Consider the following 23,110-nt stretch of genomic DNA (forward strand, 5'->3'; position numbering starts at 1 on the left):
TCTTTTTTTTTTTTTTTTTTTTTTTTTTTTTTTTTTTTTTTTTTTTTTTTTTCTGATGAGAAATAATTGGAAACACCTTCCCTATGAAATATTGGGGGTTTCTAGGTTTTGGGTTTTTTCTCCCGGTATCACCTTAAAGAGCATTTTAATCCTCAGATCCAAGAGGAAGGTTTCCACATATGGCATCTTTATATGCCCCTGCAAAACATATTATCTGCAGGAACCACCCTAATTAGGATAGACCCTGGGCTAAGGTGGTGCTGAGAAGGGAGCCAGACCTCCTAGGAGCCCTCTTAACCAGGTGCCACAGGGTTTCAAAGCAACATGGCCTTCCACAGGCTGCCAGCAAGAGCATCAGCAACCAGGTGACACGTTCTGCTGGGTCAGCAGCCTGAAACTGGAACACGCTGGTCTGAAGCTCCTGTTTTATGGTGGCTCTGAGCGATGCAGCTCTGACACACCCAGCAGGTATGAGTTATGTGCTAAGCTGTTCAGAAGGGGCACCCCAAACATCACCCCGGCAAGAAAAATGGAAAAGGAAAAGGGAAGCAAGAAAGGATGCTGACCCTAGCTATGGCTGAACACTCTGCAACACCAGCAAGCAACAGCTTTTTTATCCATTTAAGTGACAACACTTGTAAAATCACAAATAAGGCCATCTTAGCCGGTAGATGCTTCAAGAGGAAAGATGTCCACCCTCTTGTCCGCACCTTTTGTTTTTTAAGCCCAGTGTTTCTCTGCATGGCTCAGTTTGCACTTAGATGGATATTTATTTTTGTAAATCACAAGATCCAAGCTCACATGGCCCCAGGGCTAGCAGAGCTGGGGTACCTGGCTACATTAACCCGCAGGCATCCAGGACGTGAGGTTGCCCAGCACTGAGCATGGCATGACAACCCCTCCAAGACGGGAGAGTGATCCCCACTCCTGGCTGGCCCCAGCAATCCAAATCCCAGGGAAGGCTCAGCCTGATCCCTTTTTGCTAGGATCAGTTCTCCTCCTGGGGCTGTGCTGTAGCATTCATCCCACAGTCCTCACAACCTCCGGCATAAGGAGGCGGCCTCAGCTGTCAGGTTTGGAAAACCAAGAGACAGATTCTTGGCTGGTGCAAGTCAGCATAGCTTCACTGGAGGCCAAGGAGCTACCCCAATTCACCCCAAAAGTAGGCCTGGCACACAGAGACAGAGACACACTGCAGCCACTCCGTGGGTTTGGAGGCTGGGCATCCTGGCTTCCCAGTCCAACAGCACTGCTGACATAGCTGGAAATCACACCTGGCAATAAGTCTGGCTCCAATGAACTGAGAATTTAAAAGAACCAGTCCTCAGAGCCAGCAAAATGTTCTCCACTTCCCTTAGTAGCTAAAATTCACTGTCTTCTCTTTTCAGCAGCAGTGCCTTCAGTTTTTGCTCTTCACCTCCTGGCCACAGGAGGATGCAGGGACTCAGAGCCCCTGACACTCAGCAGTGGGTAACATCCTGATATTTGCCTACTCAGGGAACCTGGGTGACACCCTTTATCTATGGTGTGATGGGCAAGCAAAGCTGTGATAATCCTCACAGGACATGGGCTCAGCTCCCCAGACTTTCACCACAAAAACCTCACGTGTGCCCATGAGGAGCCTGTGTTGGTAGGTAGAAGCCCTAGTTTTACAGATCATCAGAAGGTGTAGTGAAGAGAGTTGCAGAAAAAGCACACAGTGCAGACTTAGGTAGGCAGAGCAGACACTTCAGGTGGAGACCTTCCTTGCAGCCATCAGAGGTGCCACCTGTACCAGATACATTTCCGTAGCTTTTAATGTAGCTTAACAATTGTGTTGGAGACAAAGGAAAAGGCACGCTGTACAGAAAAAAAAAAAAAAAAATCCTAAAATGATACCCTTTTATTTGTAAAGCTCTGATGAAACAACTTTCCAAATGACATCCCACTTAAAAACCAATGAAAACCAACCTAACTATGCATCAGTCACACTATACAGATTGCATCCTACATTTTCAAGATGCCTAGATATCTTCTGTAGTATTTACATATGTAGCAGTTAGGTAGTAAAGTTTCATTGCAATTTGTTTCTTTCCACCTCACACTTATTCAATGGCAAAAAAAAACCCCTTGGGGATGCATTTGCATTTTTGTACAACACTTCCGAGCAGATGGCTAGGGCAATTTTCCTGAGAGAAGGCTTGTTCTTTGAAACTCTTGCTCTAACAACTGGAAATACAGAAAGTGGATGCATTTTTGTTGCGCTAAAAAGCCTAAGGATGCCTAGTTAAGTTTTTCTTTTAAATTATTTACGTACCATTAAGTTAAAATGTTTACATTCATTCATTCGTATAAAAACCGTTGTTAAATCTTATGCAAATGATTTAACACTGATTGCTGCAACGCAAATTGCACTTCTTTAAAAAAATTATTGTATATATGGAAGAAAAATATCTGATTGCTACCCTGTTTACAAGTTTTGACTGACTCTATACAGTTCAGCCAGGAAATATGGACTTTCATAAATCTCAGTCACAGTGTACTTCGAAAGTTATATCGCAGTCTTGAAAAGTGAGTAAATATTTTAAACCAAAAAACACCAATCCCAAAATCTCCTTAACCAGCTGGACCTTGTGGGACTTGTACCAAACGTTTCTTCCAGGGACATAACTGGGCTCTGAAGAGCAGAGCAAGGCACGCTGAAGATGGAGAGCACAGGAAGAGAGGTCTGACGGGGTCTGTCTGAAGACATCAAATGTTCGGAGCGAGAAGTCTGCGTCAAATCAAGCTGTAAGCACTTCTGACACTCACTAAAAAGTTTCTCACTATCTCTGGTAATTAAAGTCTTTGCTACTCCCTCCCTGGCACTGACAACTTCCACCAAATTCTTAGGGGAAAAGGCGATGGGAGAGTGACAACAACTATACAATCAGAAAGGCAGCGCTGCTAGGTAAGTCGAGGGTGTATTTCTGGAATCTATCAATAGGTGTGGGTTTATCTCTTCTTTTTGGGTGCTGTTTTTTCCTCTTTTTTTTTTTTTTTTTGTTTTGTTTTTTTTTGTTTTTTTGGGGGGAGTTTTTAGGGGGTTTTTTGAGAGTGTAAGGCTGCATTAGCTATCCCCGGTGGTCATTTGCTTTCCCTACATTTTTCTTGCATAGATGAGGAACTGGATGCTTCAGCAAAGCCTCTTTCGGAAGTAGAAAAACACCTCTGCCACCAAGGCTCAAAAACTGTTTCAGAGGAATGGTCTTTGCCAGCACTCTCGCTGCCGCTGCCACCGCTCCACAGAGGAAACCGTGCGCAGATGTCTGGGGGCTGCCAGGATCCAGCTTCCCTCGCAGCAGGTCACGCCAGAGCCAGGGCACACCAGGGATCCTGTCTCACGGATGCTGTCACTTCGGCCGTGGAGCTCAGGCTGACTCCTGTGTACAGCCCATCTTGACCTGAATACTTAAGGCTGCTGCTTTCGGGACTGGTGCTCTCTCCTGGGCCAGGCATCACCGACGAGCTCGCCTGCAGGGAGAGGGAGAGCAAAGAGAGATCATCGAGCGGCTGAGCTTTGCACACGCTGGGGTGTGAGTGAGAGCGCAGCGGGCCTGAAGCACAGCCATCATCACGGGATTTCTGCTCAAAACCAGGGTTTGCGCTCTGCTTGCCCCTGTGCCTTGAAACCCTGAAACAGAAAAATGTCTCAGCGTGAGCCCAGTTGCTCAGCCCTGCTGCTGGAGTGATGTCTGTGTTTGAAGAGGAGGAAACGAAACGTTGTGATGTGCGGAAGGCTTGGAAATCAGCTCATGGTGAAGGAAATGTGTGAGTGTCCCACTGCCCCCTACTGAAGAGACACAGGTGCCAACACCAAAAATGTGATCTGAAAGTGGTGGCAGCTCTCATTTTTCCCCCCATGGGAGGAGCCTGATGCATCCCAATTCTCCAGGAGCAGATATGGAGCATCTCCTGGAAAGCAGTTTTCTTTGGGCTCTTCAGCCCTTGAAATGCTTAAAATCATTCCCGACCCTTCAAAACGCCGGCTGAAACCACTTTATCCCTGTAGGTCTGGCCACTAAAGGAGGTGCTCTTTTAATCTCCAGTGGAGAGACACTATGCCTTTGAAGCAGGAGCATTTTTGTTCTGCTGCCTGCATAAGACAACATGCAGGGGAGCCCTGGTAGGCACAGAGATGAACCTCTGAACCACACTGGAACCAGTCCATTTATTTTAGCAGAGAAATGGAGAGTTAAAGAGGGAAAAGAACAATCATTTTTTCCATGAGGCTGAGCAGATCCGCTAAAGAGGAAAAATTCACAGTACCAGACAGAGAAGGGGCAACATTTTCACCTGATAAAGGAAATGTTTAAGAGCTGACTTCATGCAAAATTAACTCTTGGATATGTCAACTTTAAAACCTTAATTTACTTGTTAATGGATAGTCTTCGGATGAAATTCCTTAAAAAGAAAAAAAAAAAAAAAAGGCTATCCTAAACTGTGATTGCAGGAGCTTCCTGCCTGCTGTTTAAGTACGAAGTATACACATTTAATCATTTTACAAGAGTAGAGCTCTTGGCTTTCCTGGAGCTGTGCCAAGCTAGCAGTCCTGACACAGGAAAAGCAAGGCTTCATTTATTCAAAGGTAATTTCCAAATGGCGTGATGCAGGGCTCTTGTTGCCGTGCACAACCCAGAGAAAACCTCACCTTCTGAAAGAGATACTGCTAGCAGTCATTTTTGTCTGAAATAACCTGGGCTCCAATATTTTCTTAACCTTTTATTAAAATGGTTGACTGCCACTACTCTTCCACCTGGTCATCAACCAGGTCAGTCACTACCCAGAAATGCAGAGAAGGAAGGAAAAAACCCAAAACCTATCTGTCCCTCAAAACCAGCTGAAACAGCTCTAAACCTAAGAAACAAGTTTTATCGGTCCCTTGAACATACAGTTGCCAATGAGTGACAATGAATCTCTGCATCCTCTTTTCCAGTAACTGTGCAAGGAGAATTCAGTGAGGCAGGTTCCATGCTAACCTGTACAGTCCTGATCTTGCATCAGCCTAGCTTTTCAAAGCCTTCCTTTTATTTCTAATACCTCAAACAGATTTCTGTCAGCACAAAAGACATAATTTTTAACAGCTTCAGTCTCCCCACAGTGGAAGAAAGGTTTAAATTACTGTTGAGCAGTGTTTGCTCAACCTGAGCTAAAAATACTAGGAGCTGCTTTGAAAGGTTCCCATTTGCCCATATTTGCCACTGCCGTTCTGGTAGGCAAATATCTTATCAGTACCTGTTTTTTCCGGGCTTGGAAAGTGTAATTCACCTTTTCCTGATTCAGCCCTACAAAGGTGGGGTGCAGGGACCCACAGTTTCCATATGAGGCTATCAGGTACTCCTCCCTCGGGCACCCCAGAAGGGAGGACATGGAGGCATGTCCTGCCCATCCCTGCCTGTCCAAGGCTGGATTCCAGCTCTGTTGAGCCAGGATGGGCAGGACCTGGGCAGGACTGCCGGGCCTGGAAACCCCACCCCGGCAATGTCATGACAAATCCAGGCAGCTTGGGCAGCTCCCAAAGTGAGACATGGAAAACAAACTCTAGCTCATGAAAAGGACATGACGGAATCACAGTTCTGTTCCTGTGCCTCCCTACCTTTGCTCTTACTTTTCCAGCTTTAAGGGACAAAAGATGACAGAAGTTGCACTTAGTTATTAGAGGATTTTTTTCAGCTGAAATAAATAAGCTGAACAATGCTGATGAAGTCAACGGGGTCTAATTCACAGCTACTGACTCTATCTGTAAAAAGGTAATGCCTTTATCTTTATTTTTATTGGTGAAATCTGATAGATAATCACCTGACGGTCATTTCAGAGGAAAAAATGAATGAAGCTTTCTGGTAAGAGCCTGCCTCCCAAACAAACAGGGAGGTTGTGTTTGTATCTGCAAAGGTTCTTCTTTTTACCCAAACCAGGAGGAGCTGGTCACGAATCAGCCCCCAGGCAGGTTGTCTGCATCAGAGGTGGCCTTTCTGTAGAGGACCTGCCCACCACACACAGAGGAAGACTCTGCCAGAGCCACAGAGACAACAAGATTGCACCCAAACCTGCCACCAGCACCTTAGAGGCGAATGTACCCCCACTAAGGCTGCTCCAGATCAAAACCAGGCTGCTCAGGCTGCACTGGCCAGCACCCAGGGAACAGCAGCAGCAGCTCTGGCTGAAAGACTCCTGCTTTCTTCCACCCACTCCTTCCTGCACTATCTGCCCCCCACAGAGAGCAGGGAGAGGGGATGGACACTTTCCCCTCTGGCCTTCCCCACACCTCCGCAGCCAAGAGGGAAATGCGCTGGGCAAGGACAGCTGGAGGGGGTGGCAGAGGGCCTTGATCTAGACCTTTGGTCCATCAGATAGACCTTTGCTCCATCCACTTAACGCGTTCAAAATGCTTCGTGAATTTTGGACGTTACACCAAGTCAGCAATAAGCTGAGTCTCAGCTGAGACGCTCTTCCTCCTCAGCCTAGTTTACTTTTGCAACACATAAATGATATCTACAGTTAAAATACACTTGCAAAGAGTTCTTTCACATGTGAAGTGTTGTGGCAAACTGGTGGGGTCCTTAATTTTCCAGCTTCAGCCTCCCTGCAACAACTTCCATCCCCACAAAGAGCACGTTTTCCCAACACCGTCACTCGCTGGAATCTGAAGAGCAAGTCTTGGCACTGCAAAATTACAGCTTTTTTTACTGATGTAACGACCCTTTTTTCTTGCTAGTCCAATTGATCCTTTTGTTTATACAGCAGACGTGTAAGTTTACGTGTCTTCTAATCTCTCCTTTGTATTATAGCAACATAAATCTGTGGTTAATACTTCATTAATTTCCTAAGGGAGGCAACTTCCAGCATGGCTTGGAAAACTGATGACCCAGTGCTATCAAGGGCTCTATGAGTAACTGGCTTTATTGCTTTGGCAATAAAACAAAACCAAGCAAAAGGTATGCGTCCATATGAATGTAGAATTTTGGGATAGAAGCAAAAATACTTTCTTTTCTCCCCACTGAAACGAAAAAGCTGGATTGCTTCCTTCTGTTTGATATAAAAATGAAATGCTCTCTTTTGGATACAGATACACAGAGCAAAGAAAATTATTCAGTGTAAAAGAAAAAGATGCAGGGTATGAAACTGAGTGGGAAGAAGAAAGTAGCATCCCATTTTGTCCAGGAGTGAGGACTGATGCAGAAGAGGTAGGAGGTCGAGAAAGATTTAAACTAGAGTCTAGAGTGTCAGATCTCCCAGCATACTGCTCTGTCTGCCACGCTCTTTGGTATTTGGGGTTGCCATGTTCCTCATGCCTCCTGTTGATCTTATTCCATCTCGTTTAGATAAATATTTACTCATACCAGGACTGAGGCACCGTGTTCCCATTTTCCAGGTGAAAGTCCTACCAACCATGCTGGTGAGCCTTTCTCATGGAAACACTGTCCCAACACCAACAAAACTGTTCCATACAACTGGAATATTATCATCAGATAATCTGAAGGACCCCTGGAGGTTCAACTTCCCAGTTACCCAGGTGGTTAGCATACTGTTTTAAGTGGTTGAATCTCCAGTCCATCCAGACTCTGGGATATACTCTATGGAGGCTGATTTCCCCATAGCCAGCATGAATGTCCTACCAATTTACTGCCTAAACAGGAGCAAGCAAAACCACCTCTAACCAGCTCACAAATCTTCTTCTGACAGGTAAAAAAAAAAAAAAACAAAAGGCAGGAGAAGCCATTCATCTAATCAGTTCATCATTTGTCCAGCATTCGGGAGACAGTTTAAACTGCATTTTCCTGCGAGCTCAACGACATGCCGAGGCCATCTCAGTCAGCTCTCTCATTTCCCACCCTACAAAACTGAAGACCCAGTCCTGAACCTCTTCTCAAGGTAAACCTCCAAGAGAGGTAAGCACTAGTTTTACCTCCTAAGTTTTTCTGTGGTGTGAGGTTATGGTACTGAGAAAACTGCAAACCAGAGGCAAAAGACACAGGAGAGTCTTCCAAAAGAAGAGTTCCCCTGGTGCTGCTGAGTTTTTCCTGACATGAGTTGTGCCTCAAGGAGCCTCCATGTCCTGCCATAAAAAGTAGATTTTACAGCAGGTTTCATACTGCCTTTATCCTAATAAGGAAATGAAGTCCTTCTGGTTATCACACTTGTTTGGAGCCCCTGCATGGAAACGGATGGGTTTGCACTGCAGACCATGTCCTTCTTTTAGCAATTTATTCGGTGGAGCTTTTCCCTGTACAATTTCAGCAGCATCAAAGGGAGAGCAGGTATAGATGCAGGATGTCTGAAACCTTCAAATTTTCTTTTTATGGGGACGTAAGGCAACTTCATATATCATGCAGCTGGACCCTTTCCATATTAGTAACACAGGACACCCAGTACTTATACTGCTTAGGAAAACAGAAATAGGCCTCAATCCTAGATCCAGATGTGAGTTTGGCAAATAGCCCCTTTACAATGGGACAACGAAATACCTCCGATCCAAACACTTCTACATTTTGGGATGTTTGAAATCAACTTTGCCCCCACAGCAATTCATTAATCGTATCTCTTATATGTTTAAACTTCAGCTAGGGCGTAAAATCAACATTTAAGGTTCTTGCTAATTTGCCTCAGAATTGGCATCATATAAGATTCCCTTCATGAAATGGATAGTCTCAAAGACATTGCCAAGAGTAATTGCTGGACTCCTCTTTTTCTGCCCTCCCTCCTTTATTTTACTTTAAAGAGATAAAGAAAGGTAGGGCAAAAAGTGAATGTTACTGACACAAATGAATTCTGCTGAATTTCATTTCCATTAGATTTCTACATAACTGGAAACTTTTTTGGCAGCCTCCCACGAAAGGCATAATAAATTGCTTTTGTACCAGTAGAGGAATTTGTTTTCTCTGTTTCATTTAGCAACAACATTGCTGTGAATTTCACACAAGTTTCTAAAACGTCATCATATTTCTCTGCCTAATGTCAATTTGGCATTTTCCCCCTCTTCACAGAATAAAGGCTAAAGAAGCAAAAACAGGGGAAAACAAAAACAAGTTGCCATGCCCGTTGTGTAACGCAGGGGGAACAAGCCAGGTTTGCTATTCAAGCAGGTGCCTGTTTTGCAGCAACATCACCAGCACCGCTGTCAGGAATCAACATTGGTGTTGTTAAAGTGACCAAAGATTATAAAGCCTGGATTCATCCATCTCCTGTCATGAGCCAGAGAAGCTTATTCTCCTTATGCAAAGCTAATGCCTACTCTAGAAATAATTAAAAATATTTGATCTATCAGTGGATCAACTCAAAAGGAAAAAGAAAAAATAATCAAGGAAAACAGAAATCTAGTAGAGCATCTTCTCTTCAACATATGATGAGGTTACAGGCTGCCTTGCTCTCAAACGCTGACATCACTCACAACAGCTTAAACGGGCTTTATGAGTGCTCAGTCCCTTCCATAGGATTTAGACCCTTTAGAAATTATTTTGCAACCTTTGCGTGTAGTGATCATATTCCCAAATTATGTCTGGGACAACGGGAGCCGGTCTTAACCACCACCACCACCACTTTCTGCTTTAAACTTTCACTCTCCCAAGTCCTCATCCCTTTGAAATACAACTGCTTGGGTGAAGCCAGGAGCCTGAGAGAAGGATGTGACCATGCCCACGATGTATCCTGACAACTGCTCCCCTGCAAATCCTCTTTTAATTTACATACATCTGGGACTGGGGCACAGGGCTGGGAGATCAGTAGCCCTTCGCATAATTTGGGGTGGAGTCAGAGAGATGCCCATACGTCTGGATGCCGCTGCAGCTTCCTCTTCAGCGATGTCACAGCCCCTCTCCATCACTTCCTTCAATTGAATTTTTTCACGAGGGGGTATTTGCAAGGGCTTTGCATATGCTGGGCACATCTGATCAAATCATGGTGGGGAAAAGGCTATGCAGATGTAACCATGCTGCCTGCTGGCTATAAGGGGACAGATTTTCCCAGCTGTTGTGCAGGTGTCCTCTCCCAGTCTGATCAGCTGTGGAAAAATCAGGAAGAACTGAAATCTTGTCACTGGGGATGCCATCATGTAACTGAGAGCAGCCTCAGGGTCCCTCCTGGGAGTTGCTCTTAGCTGCTAACAGCTCTCAAGAGTCTTTTGGCCCACAATCCATGCCCCTACACCACTCTCCTCTGGTACCCGCTCATCTCCATCTGGCAAAACCATATTAAAAGTGGTACTACTAAAATTATAACATAAAGATTATTAATAACATAGGGAGAAATGCTGGAGAAAGGAAGGCAGGTTATAGCCAGCCAAGAAGGCAGCAGCACGGTAGAAATGAGATCTCATCTACGTGGCCTCTCCTTCCCCGGGCAGCACACGGCTGTGCTGCCTCAGTCTCTGCTGGGATTGTGCTTCCATTTCCAGCCGTTACATAAATCTCACCACATTGCTCAGATCACAAGCACTGCTTAAGGTAGTGCAAGGAAAATTTAAGGAAAAATTTGCTTTTCCTTTGCAAGTATAAGGGAGAGCCTAAAACAGTGCGTAGTAGCTCACTGGGGAAGTCTGAAACTGCAATGGTTCACTTTTCACTTAGTGTTTCTCTTTTTTTGATGTGATCTGTTTATTTTACTGGATTGACAGAGTTTTCTCATGTCAAAGACAAGCCCTTTTAGTAATATCCTAGTCTCACAGGATCCAAACCCAAAACCCAGTGCCTCTGAAATTGGGTGGCCCTGTCAGTCCACAAACAATCGCATTTGCTAAAAAATGGGTTTTTCCTCCCCTTGTACAATGAAACTTTGTACATCAAAAATTAAACTATTGAAAGAAAATTGGATGTTGGGAACACCAAGACATACTGAAAAATAGCTATTATAAACAATGTCTTCTTTTCATTAATAAAAGACTAAAGAAAGCCACACTAGGAAAGTTTCTCAAAGAAATGATGTGTCAGATTAAAGGATACAGAAGGCTGAGAAGTGAGTGTGGATATGGATAGGTACAGCCAAGGGGTTAGAAATTAATCTACATTAAGCTTCACAACTTTAGCAGTAGTATTTATCACACATGCTGAGTGAAGTAAGGAAGCTTGAGATGTTTGGAGTACATGATGTAAAATAAGGATCAAAACTAAAGCAGGGGATGATCAGCACTCCTGGGTGCTACTCTGGAGCTTGGTGCTGCCAGATGCTGAGCATGTGGCTCCTGAAGAACCCTCTGCAGGCAGAGGGCTGAACCCCCGTGAACTGCAATCAGCAGGGCACTCCAGCCTGGTTTCAGCTGGATTTGGATCAGGGTTTAATTGCACATTTTAGTTTAAAACAAAAGCCCTTATGATTTACTTTGAGCAGCAGGATAACACTTTTCTGGTTTTACCCTTTGGGATAATGCATAAAGACATCTATCTCTATCTCTATCTCTATCTCTATCTCTATCTCTATCTCTATCTCTATCTCTATCTCTATCTCTATCTCTATCTCTATCTCTATCTCTATCTCTATCTGTATGTCTAGATAGATAGATAGATAGATAGATAGATAGCATTGTTTCTTGAGAGGATTAGTTGGGCATGTTTTATTGTCTTTTGTTCAGAAGAAAACCTTTGAAATGAAAGAACCTGAATATTTAAAAACAAAATATCTGCGGTTAAGCTGCGGCTAACAATCATAAAAATTATATAGATCTTAATCAAGAAGGTTTGCAAAGTACTTCAGCTTGTCGTTCTGTTTACAGCTATATGTAATATCCTCTGAAAATCTTGTTCTAGTATCAGCTAACAAAACTGGAAAGTTTGTTTAGATTATTGTTCTGCTAGATAAGATAAAAGCTGTGATAACATTGCCCAGTGATCAGCCTGCCTGCAGATACAGACACTTACCCCCGAGGCTGCAGTCTGTGCGCCGGGAGAAGCTGTTTTGCTACAGTCGTCTGAGTTAGTAGAAGACGTGGATGTCGGAGTCATAGGAACTGCAGTAGTACTGTTACCTGAAAAATTGGGAATTGGTATTAAAAAGAAATATTTTCCAGACAGAGAAGAAAAAAAAAAAAAAAAAACCAAACCCCCAGCCCTAAAACCCCCCAGACAACAGCAAACTATAGCAGCTACGCTTTCTTATATTTTATATTTACCAGAGCATGCCTTTGATTTATTTATATTCTTAGGTTTTCGCTTCCTCGTCTGAATTCCTTCTTTTTTCATAGCAAGAGGCCGAGGAACCTGAAAAAATTAAATTTCCACACCAATCAGAGAGCTGTAAATGTACTCTAACATCAAAACTCAAAATACACTATGTGATACTGCAAATGTCTGTATAGAAAGTAATTTTTTTCTTTGTCACAGTGCTAATTCTAAAAAAAATGTTTGCATTTTATTTGGGCAAAACAATTGTTTAATTCAAGGAGAGTTGTAGCTGAATTAAGAAAGGAGGAAAACTTTTATTTCTCTATGCAAAACTTGATAGTTTTTTCAACCCCTCAATCGATCCACAGGAAAACAGCAGAGAATTAGGGAAAACCAGCATCATTTGGCAATAAGCCATAAGAAATTAAATTGGATGGGGCATATCTGATGCTTGATTTATTGTTCCAGTCAGTTAGGAATTATCTTAAGTGCCTGATTCTGGAAAGAAAGAATGTATATGAGAAAAAAATCATCCTCATCCTGCGGACCAGCTATGCAAACCAGATATCACGAGGAAATGTCTTAGGACAGAAGCCTGAGAGTAGAAGAATTGACTTAGTATTTGTTCCTATAAACAGTTCTGCCCATGATACAGCTTTATGGTATCTAAATTTATGTTTATAGGGGTAAATTTATATTTTAATGTGCTCAAAAATCATCTTTGTGTTCATCACAATGGTAATCACGCTGCAAAAACACTGGCTTAAAATATATTTTAACACCAGTTTGAGCAAAAGCAATTCATGTGTTTTCTCTAGTTATAATATTTAAACCTGTGACATAATTTACATTTTATTGAAGGCTAGATCACATCACAATCATTCCTAATGCCTTTTCTCTTCAAACACTTCATGCTTGACTGTAATGCAATCTACAGGAGTCTCACCCAAAATGCACTCCATCACATTCAGGACAGAGTTTTTACTCTGTTACTACCCAACAAAGGCTGAAATTGCATTTAAAGTTTTTCTGACATAGCTATGGCTTGAATTACACTTGAAGTTTTGCTGGCATAGCTATGTCTGTCCGTGAAAAACTGTCTCATTAAAGGTCTAGGGATTTTTTTCCCCACTAAAGATCTGGTTTAAATCCCAGGGGCAAAAACACCACTGCTGCTCATCCAGAGGTGGTTTCTTTATTTTCTTTATACAAATCCATTGAGAGAGCTACAGTGGCAAACACGACTAGCCAAAAGCAGAACAAGCTGAAGTGGTACGTTTTCTAACGTCACACATTCTTCTGCTGTTCTATGCATTTCGCTCATCGTTTTTGGTTTGTTTTTTTTTTTTTTTTTGAGGACCACCCCTTCCCCAAAGCAGCATCAGAGCTGACAGGGGGTCTCCCTTGGTAAAGCAGCCACTTACCCCGTGGAGCTTCATGTAGAGGCCGCAGGCATTGCAGACGGGCTCGCCCTCGGCGTTCCTGCGCCACAGGGTGGTGGTCGTGGTGTGGCAGTTGGCACAGGACAAGCCCATCCGCCGCGAAGAAGGCTGGAGGCAAGCACAGGCAAACACGGGTATCAACAGGCAGGCGGGCAGGAGAGAATGATTTATGTCTTTATGGTTCGTAAAAAGTCCTTTAACACATGGCGGGGATGGCAGGAGCTTTTTTTAATAGTATCTGACAGCAACAGCCCAGAATTAGAACAGAATTATCCTCATATCAGAGACTGGAAAGATGGTGTGAGGAAGTACCGAATGTTTTTCAACCCTGGGCAATCACAGCAGAGGCAAAATTCTCATTTGGGAGCTGGAGACTGGGAGAAGTCTGTTCAGACCACCAAGAACATGGTTCTTTTTCCAGCAGGCCAGCTAGGAAATATCTCCAGTACAGCTCCATCGAGCTGAAGAGAAGGCACATCTCTCCAGACACTTCAATGCTCTCTCCCCTGTATGGTGGGTGAAGAGGCAGCTCCGAGCCTGACACTGATACTCCTGACTCATCGGAAAAATCAGCCACTTTTCTCACCTGCCCTCGGTGGCACCACATCTGGGGAAAACTTTCCTGGGCATCCCGGGGGTAGCACGTACAACAGCACTACTTTCATAAAAAGATCTTTTTATCCTCATACAAAAACCAGCATGCCTTGGGAGTGTGTTGTAGGGAGCAGAGCCTCCCTCGGCCAGCAGAAAAGCTGGTGGATGACAACAAGCTTCCCACTGCAAGCAAGCCATTTATGACACTCTTCCGTGGAGTTTGGAGCCAAGATGAAGCAACTCTGTATCAGAAATAACCGTATATAACCCAGAGCTTTATGGCCACGGGCTGTAGATCATAAGTGAAGGCAGTCCTCATAAACATGTGAAATGAAGGTGAATGGGTTATAAAAGTCCCTGTAACAACTGATCTCTTTTACGTTCATCACAAGCAAGGAATTCCAGCTACATCATAAATCTAGTCTTTTTCAAAGTATCGCATTGTCAAAAAAACACAAAAAAATCTGTGCCTAGCTCTGTGTCTGGCAGCTGAACAAGTTTACACGGAGAAGTCAGTTTTAGAGGACTGCATTAATCTTATTCTGACTATAGAGTGCCCATAACTGAAATTACTAACTTAAGGGTACAATGCCCTTCCTCTTGAATCATTTACTGCTGGGTTGTTAGACGTAACTGGGTCACCTTTGATACCACAAGGCTGCCTGCCACTGGGGAAACCAATAAAAATGTTTTGAGGATGAAGAATATTCCGAGTAATAACTGAGTTTCTTGAATATTGTCTGTTTGAGTGTCTTTAGCAGTAAACCGTCATTTTACACCACAGCTCAGAAAAAGCTCCAGATTAAATACAAATTTTGTAATCTTGAATCAGTAATCCATTATTAGCTGCACAGGGAAAAAAAAGCAAACCACCCGGCCAAGTGTTATATAGGCTGAAGTACACAAATACAATTTTTAATCTTAAAAACCCACGAAAACTGAAGTTTTGACCTAGTTGTTAAATACGTACACACGCACAGCGCTCAAACTGCGCCCTCGACTCAATACGTGTTTTACGTGATCACACTGAGTAAAAGAAAGCTGGTCATAACACATATGCTTCATTTTCTTTCCCTGCAAGTGAAATGCTGTCAGCTGTTTCACTCTGTTAAATCTTTCTCTCTCCTATGCAGCCTGGCCTAAACCTTCATACATTTTATTTCAATGGCTTTTGCTCATTCCCATATCTAAACCGACATGGAGTTCTGGCATGTTTTGAAGTTTCTGATGCAGGAATTTTATCAGAAAGTTTGGGGCAATCTAAACACGTTTAGCGTTTTCAAAACATTTTCCCTTCTCACCTACATATTTCCAACTGTATGAACACACAGCCACGGCTGATTTATAGTCATGGCCAGGGTACTCGGTAGGGATTGTTGCACAGAGCTATTTCAGAGTTATTTCGCTGAGGTGTCAGACTGAAATCAGGCTGTAGTTTGACTCCGCTTCAGTATTCTCACCCCCACCCCTCCCTCAAAAAAAAAAAAAAAAAAAAAAAGAAAAAAAAAGAAAAAAAAAAGAAAAAAAGACACAAATGCTAGAACTGAGTGTCAGCTCCTTGAAATCTGCCTTGGGCCAGGGTGCCACAGCAAATCGGGCTCAATTGGCAGATCTGGCCCCTCCGCTGCATCTGTCCCCATTAATGAGGTAACACCTTGTGTCACGAAATTTACCGGACGACCAGCTAGAAAAACCGGGCACCTAGCAGCAATAAACCTCCGGCTTAAAATTAAATTAACTCTTTAGCTTAAAGAAAGCTCTTCAGGCAGAGGTGGGTTGGTTCCCACCAGCACTTTCTGTCTGCTCTGATCATCGTGTGTTTGGGTCTTGTTTCTCCTCGGCCCCGTAAGGGCACTAAATTTAAACGGTTGTGAAATAAAGGACAGTAGGTGTTTTAGCCCAAGATAAACAGGCATGGAGCAAAGCAGCTGGCACGATTGAAAGGGGCTTGAAAGGCTGATGGGTTTGATACACTGTCTCCATACACAAGGGTCCAAACATCAGCTTGGATTATTGTGGTGTGATTTATTGCGGCTCGCTCGGTAACAGCCATTTCTGAAGAGCATATTCTTTCTGTCTGCTGACCTCCACCCAGATTTGCTAAACATAATGTGCAGTTCCCGCTTGTTAAATTTTCTCCTTGCCTATTCAGTGCCAGCCTGAGTTATAAACAGGGGTTCTGGTTTGTACTATTTATTTCCCCCCCTAGTTTTAGGAGTATATTTTTAGAAAAATTGTCGTTCATTTCTTAAGAGTGAAACAAAACAAAGGCTATTATCATTGTTTAAACAATTGGTTTTCTTTGAATTATATACAAAACTTGCTTACATTCCCAAGGATCGAGCTCTCAGCAAACAAAGCAGGTCTGGAGAAATTCCTAGCCCTCTGAACAAACATTTTCCAATCTTGATTCATTTTTGTTTTGTTTTTTTTTTTTTTTCTGTTGGAAATGTCCAACATCACCAGCACAAATTTCTTCCAAGCCACTGAATCCCTCTCACAGATGGGGTTCATAGCTCAAAAATCCAGGCTGGCCCATGCCTAGTATGCAGCTCACAAGGGGACAGAGAGAGATTTTGCCAGCTCAGAGCCTGGAAGTGGGTCCGAAGCGGTTCCCAAAAGGCTGCCAGCCCCGTCACCCCTCACTGCGACCAGCTTGGCCTGCAAACCCGGTCAGGAGCCCCACTTCGGTTTTGCAGCCAAGAGGATCACCAGGCTGATACACTGACTGCTGTCCCCTGTCCTTGCCCCGAATTTCTCCCTGGCTGGAGCTGACTGGGGCTCCTTGGGTCGAAGCTGCTCTCACCCCCCTCCTCCCCTCCCTCCAGACTCACCACTCTCTTTTGGGGCTTGATGAGGGGCCGGCTGAGGCCGTTCATTTTGGTGTAGAGCCCGCAGGCGTTGCACAGGTAGTTTCCGGTGCCGTCCCTCCTCCACAGCGGGGTCTGGATGGAGCCGCAGTTGACGCATTCCCGGCTCTCGGACAGGTCCTCCAGCAGCTCTGCGGGCAGGAGCAGAGGGGAGAGGCGGTGGGCACGGCCGCAGGCGGCCGCGGAGCCCGGTGGAGCCCCGCGCAGCGCAGCCCCGGCCCCGCCGCGCCGAAACCCGGGCGAGCGATCCCCGGCCCTCAGAAAAGCGATTCCCCGGCAGTGACGGCGGCCATACGGTGATTTTTTTTTTTTTTTTTTTTTTTACAAAATTCCAGAGGTTTTTTCTTTTCTTTTTTCTTTCTTTCTTTTTTATTCTTTTTTCCCTATTTATTTAAATGTGCCAGACCCGGCGCCGCAGTTGCTCTCCGAGCCGGAGAAAGCCGGTGCGCTCCGGACAGCGACCCGCCGGAGGGCTCAGCCCCGGCCCGCCGTGCACTCCCGTCGGGATTTGACCCTCGGGAAATTGGGCTGGGGTCCGCTCGAGGGGCGAAACCCCCCAGTGGTGCCCACAGGACGGAAAGGGAGGTGCGCTTCCCTTTAGAGGGGAGCAGAGCGGGGAGTGAGGTGGCTGTCGAAATAGCCACTTCCAGAGCCACTCTGGGAGCTGGATATAAGGAGCTGTCGTTTTGCCCAATATTCCCCAGGGTCGAAGCTTGGAAGAACTTTTCTACCCTAACTCTTATTTTAAATGCCTCGCAAGCAGTAAAGCTTCAAGTTCAGAGGCAGCGTTCGGGACCCTGGTGTGCCAAGGCAGCGACGGGCAGCGCCCGCTTTGCCTCGGCTATTTGGTCAAATTACGGCTGGCTTGTAGGAAACAGAGGAAATGGAAAAATAAGCGGTATTGTGCCTTCTGCTTTCATGGTTACTGAGCACTGAGGGGAAAAAAAAAGTTTCAATGCACGGCAAAAAAAAAAAAAAAAAAAAAAAAAAAAAAAAAAAAAATAGACAACCCACCTATAAAAGCTAATAATTTCACCCATGTGAATCCTTGTTCTGATTCCCCTCTCCTTATTTCAGGGAGGGGTGAATAAATACTAATTTTACATAGATTGTGCCACGTTGTGCAGAAATAATAAAAGAATAAAAGGAGACGTTTGGATTTTTACAGCAGCCTTCGAGTCGAGTCTGGGGATGTATGTTTCAAACTCAGAGCTTGAGTTTGATTTTTTTTTTTTCTTTTTTCTCCCTCAGCTACCTGCCTAAATTCACCGTTGGGTTATTCTCTTACATTTCACTGTACAGCGAAAGAGAGCTCGCAAAAGTCGAGCAGATTTGGAGACTGGGCTGCGGTGACACGGCGGGCACTGAGCTGAGGAAGAAGCGGCCTTTTGGCCCGCACCCATCCAAATACGTTTCTCGCCTCCCTTCGTTTGCGAATTATTAGGCGCTAAAGAGGAACGGGAACACGGCAGAGTCCAGAGAGCACAGTTCAACTTACGTTGTCAGCTCCTAGCTCTTAGCACATCGCTAAGATTTATTAATCTTTGCACTAAAAGCACCACTGAAGACTGTTACCAGGAAAATGCTTAGGGCATCAAGGACGCTGGAACTTAAACAGTAATTTGTCTCAGCCATTTATTTTATAGCATTGCCTTCGTGCCTGCAGAAAGAAATTCTACCGTGACAATATTTCTCAATTCAAATTGAGGCATTTTCAAATCTTTTTTTCCCCTAGGAGAGTAATACACTTACCTCCAAGGAAAACAAAATAAAGTTTTAATTTTAGATACTGTTTTAACATCCCTAGGAGTAACGTTAAGAAAACTTGACCAAACTGTCTAATATTTAGCCCCCCAAAATATGTATTTCGGCTACAATTTTTCTACTATTCTGAAACGGGACAACACGTGGCTTCGGGTTTGCTACCGCGTTTTGCCTCGCAGGAGCGGAAAACTCGCCTGGCCCAGGAGCTCCGGGCTGCTTCGCCCCGCGTTACACCGCGATGCGGCTGCCCTGGCACCCGTCCTTTCCCTCATGGAAAGGCTAATCCCTACCCCTCCGGCCCCCAGCACTGGTGGGAGGGAGGCACAAGGGCGGGAGAGACCCGCTGGAGCAGAGGAAGCTGCTGTGCTCCTCGGCTGCCTTGACACTCCTGCCCCAACCTCCTCCAGCTCCTTCACTTCTCTGCTCCCTCTTACTCACCCCTCTCCTCTCCCTGCTGTGATATTTTCCAACTCCGCATCTCTCCCGACAAAATAATAAAAATAAAATAATTTTTGAAAAGCGACAGAAAAAAAACCCAAACAAACAAAAACCCCCAAAAAACCCACAACTGATTTTTTTTGCCTCCACCACCACCTAGTTTCACACAAAAATTTTTTTTGTGTTACTCCGAGATGTGACTTCTCCTAGTCACACTGCTACAACTGATTTCCTTCCCTCTGTCATGATATTAAACACCAAGTGGGAGGCTTAAAATGCTAAAATCTACAGGGTGTCATCGAGAGACGGGAGGAGCATTGTGTGCACAGCCCTACGAAAAGACAAAAATCCACGGGAGCAATTTTCTGCTACACTGCACTGAAAGAGAAAATCACAGTGTCTATAAAACACATGCACCTGGTGGGTAGTTTATGCTTAAAGTGAATGATGATCAAACCTGTGTGCATATACATATTTACATAAATATGTATAAATACATTATATATGTGTGCATAACATATAGATAAATATGTATACATAGCCACACACACCTCTCTGTACACCTCTATTTATGTATACATAGATTTATTCTAAAGCTGAAGAGATGGCAATAATTGCTAATCTTTCCCACATCTGACTAAATCATGGCAGCTCAAACTCCACTTCTACAAGTGATTTAATGACACCGAGAATTTCCTTAACTAAAACAAAAAGTAAGGACCGAACACCTCGGAAATCAAAACAAAACCCCATCCGGAGGTGCCGTATTTTAGCAGCAGTTTACAAATTAGGTTTCCTCATTCATATACGAGGTTTTGCTTCACTGCTTTTCTTTTTTAACGAAGCAGTGAAGTGTTTTGTAGTCGAAATAATCCAAAACGGGTTAAGCGAGCCCCTGCAATTTTCCTCTACAATACAAGAAAGATTAATTTGCAGTGAATTTGTCACCGTTTCGCGTCCAGATGACCGCATTTAGGGAAAGCGGGAATGTATCGATTTGGAAAAATTAAAAATCAAGTTTACACCGGGCAATTCGTTTTGGGATCTTCGGGTAGGTATCCCCGATTGCCATACTCCGAACAAACGCCGCTATTTGGAGATGTATTTTTCCCTTAATTCGACACAAACGACGGGAGCTACCTCCGCTCCGGTACAGCCACGGTCCCGGGACCGCCGTCCTGCCACCGACAGCGGGGCCGCCCCTCGCCAGCGAGCCCTTCTCCGGGGCTGCCCTACCGCGGCTCCCCCGCGCCCCCCGGCACCCCGCCGCCCCTCCAGCGAGCAGCCCCGGCATGCGGTGACCCTCCCAGCCCTGCCCTGCCCTGCCCGCGGCTCCTACCTGCGCTGGGTGCCCGGACGGGGATGGGGGCGGCCCGGCCCTGGAGGCAGTGCAGCATGGAGTTCTCGAAGGGCGCCGTGGGCCAGGCAGGGGCGAGCTGCGGCCCCACGTAGGACGTGTAAGGCCCCGGGTAGGAGCCGTTGAGCGGCCGGGCCAGGGGGCTGTACTGGTCCCTGGCGCCCAGGCTGTTGCTGTAGGCGCCGGGCTCCCGGGAGGCCCCGTTGGCCACCGGCGGGCTTGGGGAGTAAGGGAAGCGGCCCGAGGGGTGCGAGCCGCCGCCGCTGCTGTACGAGGGGCTTTCGGCGGCCGGCTGGGACCAGACGGCGTGGCCGCCGCCCGGGTGGCTGGGCTGGGCCGCCCCGCTGCCCTGCAGGTACGGCAGCGTGGGCAGCATGGAGCCCACGCGGGTCGTGGGCACGTAGACGGGCGAGCTGGGCGTGGAGTGCATGAAGCCGCCCGGAGATCCGTCGTAAGGCGTGGGGCCCTGGGCGGCCGAGATGGCGAGGGTCTGGTACATCTCCTCGGGCTGCTCGGCGCCGAGGGCGCTCAGCTTGGGCCCGCGGCTGGACCAGATCAGCTTGTTGGTTTGGTCTAAGTCCGCGAAGAGCAGGATGTCCTCCCAGCTGGGACGGCCGGAGGGGTGCGGGGTCCCGAAGTGCACGTAGGGGGCGAGCAGCGACCTGCCCTCGGCGGCGGGCGGCGGCGGGGCCGGCCGGTGGCTGTCGTCGGTCTCCGGCCGAGGAGTCTTGGAGGAGCCGCTTTCGCCCTGGGAGCCGGAGGAGGAGGAGGGCGAAGGAGGAGACGGGCGCGGCTCCCCGGTCGCGAAGGGACAGGAGGATCCGCCGACGTCCGCAGAGCACCGCTTCACCGCGCACCAGCCGCCTTCAGCCACGGCCATCCAGGTCCCCTTCTAGCCGCTGGGTGTGGATGGGGAAGGGCGAGGAGGGGAGGAGGAGGAGGAGTGGAGGGGGGGATCCGCAGGGCAGGGCGGGGAAGGAGGACACAAAAGAGCGGGGAAGTGGGGGAGAGAGAAATAATAATAACAAAGTTTGCAAACAGGACAGCCCGTCTCCCTCCCGTAATGAGATTCATCAGTGCTTATCTGGCCCCTCTGCGCGCCTTAATCAGTCATGTCGCCTCGGCACTGTCGTCCCCCGCCCCGGCGGAATGGGATCAGGCAGCCCAGGTCAAGACGGGCCGGGAGACGCCAGTCCCGCGGGGCCGGGGGCTCCGGCCCCGCTTTCCGCCCCGCGGGAGGGCTGCTCCCCGCTCCTTTCGCATCCCGGGCTGCGGATTCGAACACGAAGCACGCCGGGGCAAAGGTGGGCGTAAGGGCGTGGGGCCGGAGGGGGGCGAAGGGGGCATTTTTCCCCGTCTCTGCCCTTCCTTGGCTGCTGTCGTTGTTATGATTATTTCAATGAATGAGTCATTTGACTCTGTTCCACCGAGAAAACAATTAGTAAGGCGATCCCTTTAAGGTTACTTCGCCGGAGAGCGATGTTAGCTCTTCCGCGCATCGCCTCGCTTGTTTGCCTATTTGCAGCCCAAGGTCACAGAAAGGAGGAGGAGGAGGAGGAGGGAAAGGCAGCCGGGGACGGGAGATGCGCCGGGCCCGAAGTGTGCGCGGCGGCGGCGGGGCGCGGAGCGAGGCCGGGCGGGATGTGCCTGCCGGGGGCCGGCTCCAGCGGGCAGCCCTGGCTGCGGGCCTGCCCCGAGCCCCAGCGCACTTCGCGGGGGGGACACCCGTCCCGAGCCCGGCGCTGCCAGCTCGGAGCTGCCGGCGTGAGGAAGGCCGGACAGACAGACGCAGAGAGCCCTGTGCGCAGCCCCTGGCAGAAGGGGCAGAAAGCGAAAGGGGACAGAGAGAAGTGACAGTAAGAGAAGGCGAGGCTCTCCCTTCTCAGCCCACCTCGGGGCTCTCCAGATAACCACAGGCACAAGGATACAGGACACACACGCACAGAGCCCCCTCGCAGATAGGCACCAAATACGTCTTTCCCTCCTGCGAGATAACTGGGAGATAAGGCTCCGGCAGATAAGACCTCCAGGCACCGGCATCGGATGTTTGCCGGCACAGTCTCCCTCGGGCTCCCCCAGCCAGGAGCGCCGCGCTCCCCTCGGAGCGCCCGAGGGCAGAGAGGCAGCGGCAGAAGACTGAGAAAGGACTAGCGAAAGCGCGGCGAGGAAGGAAAGAGAGGGGCCAAACCTGATGCCGGTGCCCCGCATGGGGCCGGGGCGCGGGGCCGCGGCGGGCGGTAAATCCAGTGCGGCGGGGGCGAGCGGCGGCGGCGACTCCGGCGGCGGCGGCCGGCGGCTCATGTATAAAAAGGAGAGAGGAGGCGCCTCTCGCAGCCCTGCCGGAAAACTGCAGGCAGCCGGCCCTGATTGGGCTCGGCCAGCCCTAAACAAACACGGGGCTCCGCAGGGGTGCCAGTCCCGGGGCCAGCCGGGCCGCCGCAGACCCGGGGGCGGGGGGGGGGGCACCTCGGGGCGCCCGCAGCTGAGGGGCGACGGACCCCTGCACGGAGAGCAGGGACGAGCAGAGAGGGCTGGCTC

General features: G+C 47.3%; 1 protein-coding gene across 1 annotated transcript; it reads right to left on the minus strand.

Annotated features, from left to right (window-relative positions):
- Positions 1–1,867: 1,867 nt before the first annotated feature.
- GATA6 (GATA binding protein 6) lies at positions 1,868–22,847 on the minus strand. The gene is made up of 7 exons (XM_040087725.2): positions 22,761–22,847; positions 20,555–21,471; positions 16,978–17,144; positions 13,532–13,657; positions 12,116–12,203; positions 11,865–11,971; positions 1,868–3,492 (listed from the first exon to the last, which is right to left on the minus strand). The coding sequence occupies exons 2-7, from the start codon at positions 21,450–21,452 to the stop codon at positions 3,325–3,327; spliced, it is 1,554 nt and encodes a 517-aa protein (XP_039943659.1). The 5' UTR covers positions 21,453–21,471; positions 22,761–22,847; the 3' UTR covers positions 1,868–3,324.
- Between the last annotated feature and the right edge of the window lie 263 nt (positions 22,848–23,110).

This window comes from Hirundo rustica, chromosome 1 (assembly GCF_015227805.2).
Source record: "Hirundo rustica isolate bHirRus1 chromosome 1, bHirRus1.pri.v3, whole genome shotgun sequence".
Lineage (NCBI taxonomy): Eukaryota > Metazoa > Chordata > Aves > Passeriformes > Hirundinidae > Hirundo > Hirundo rustica.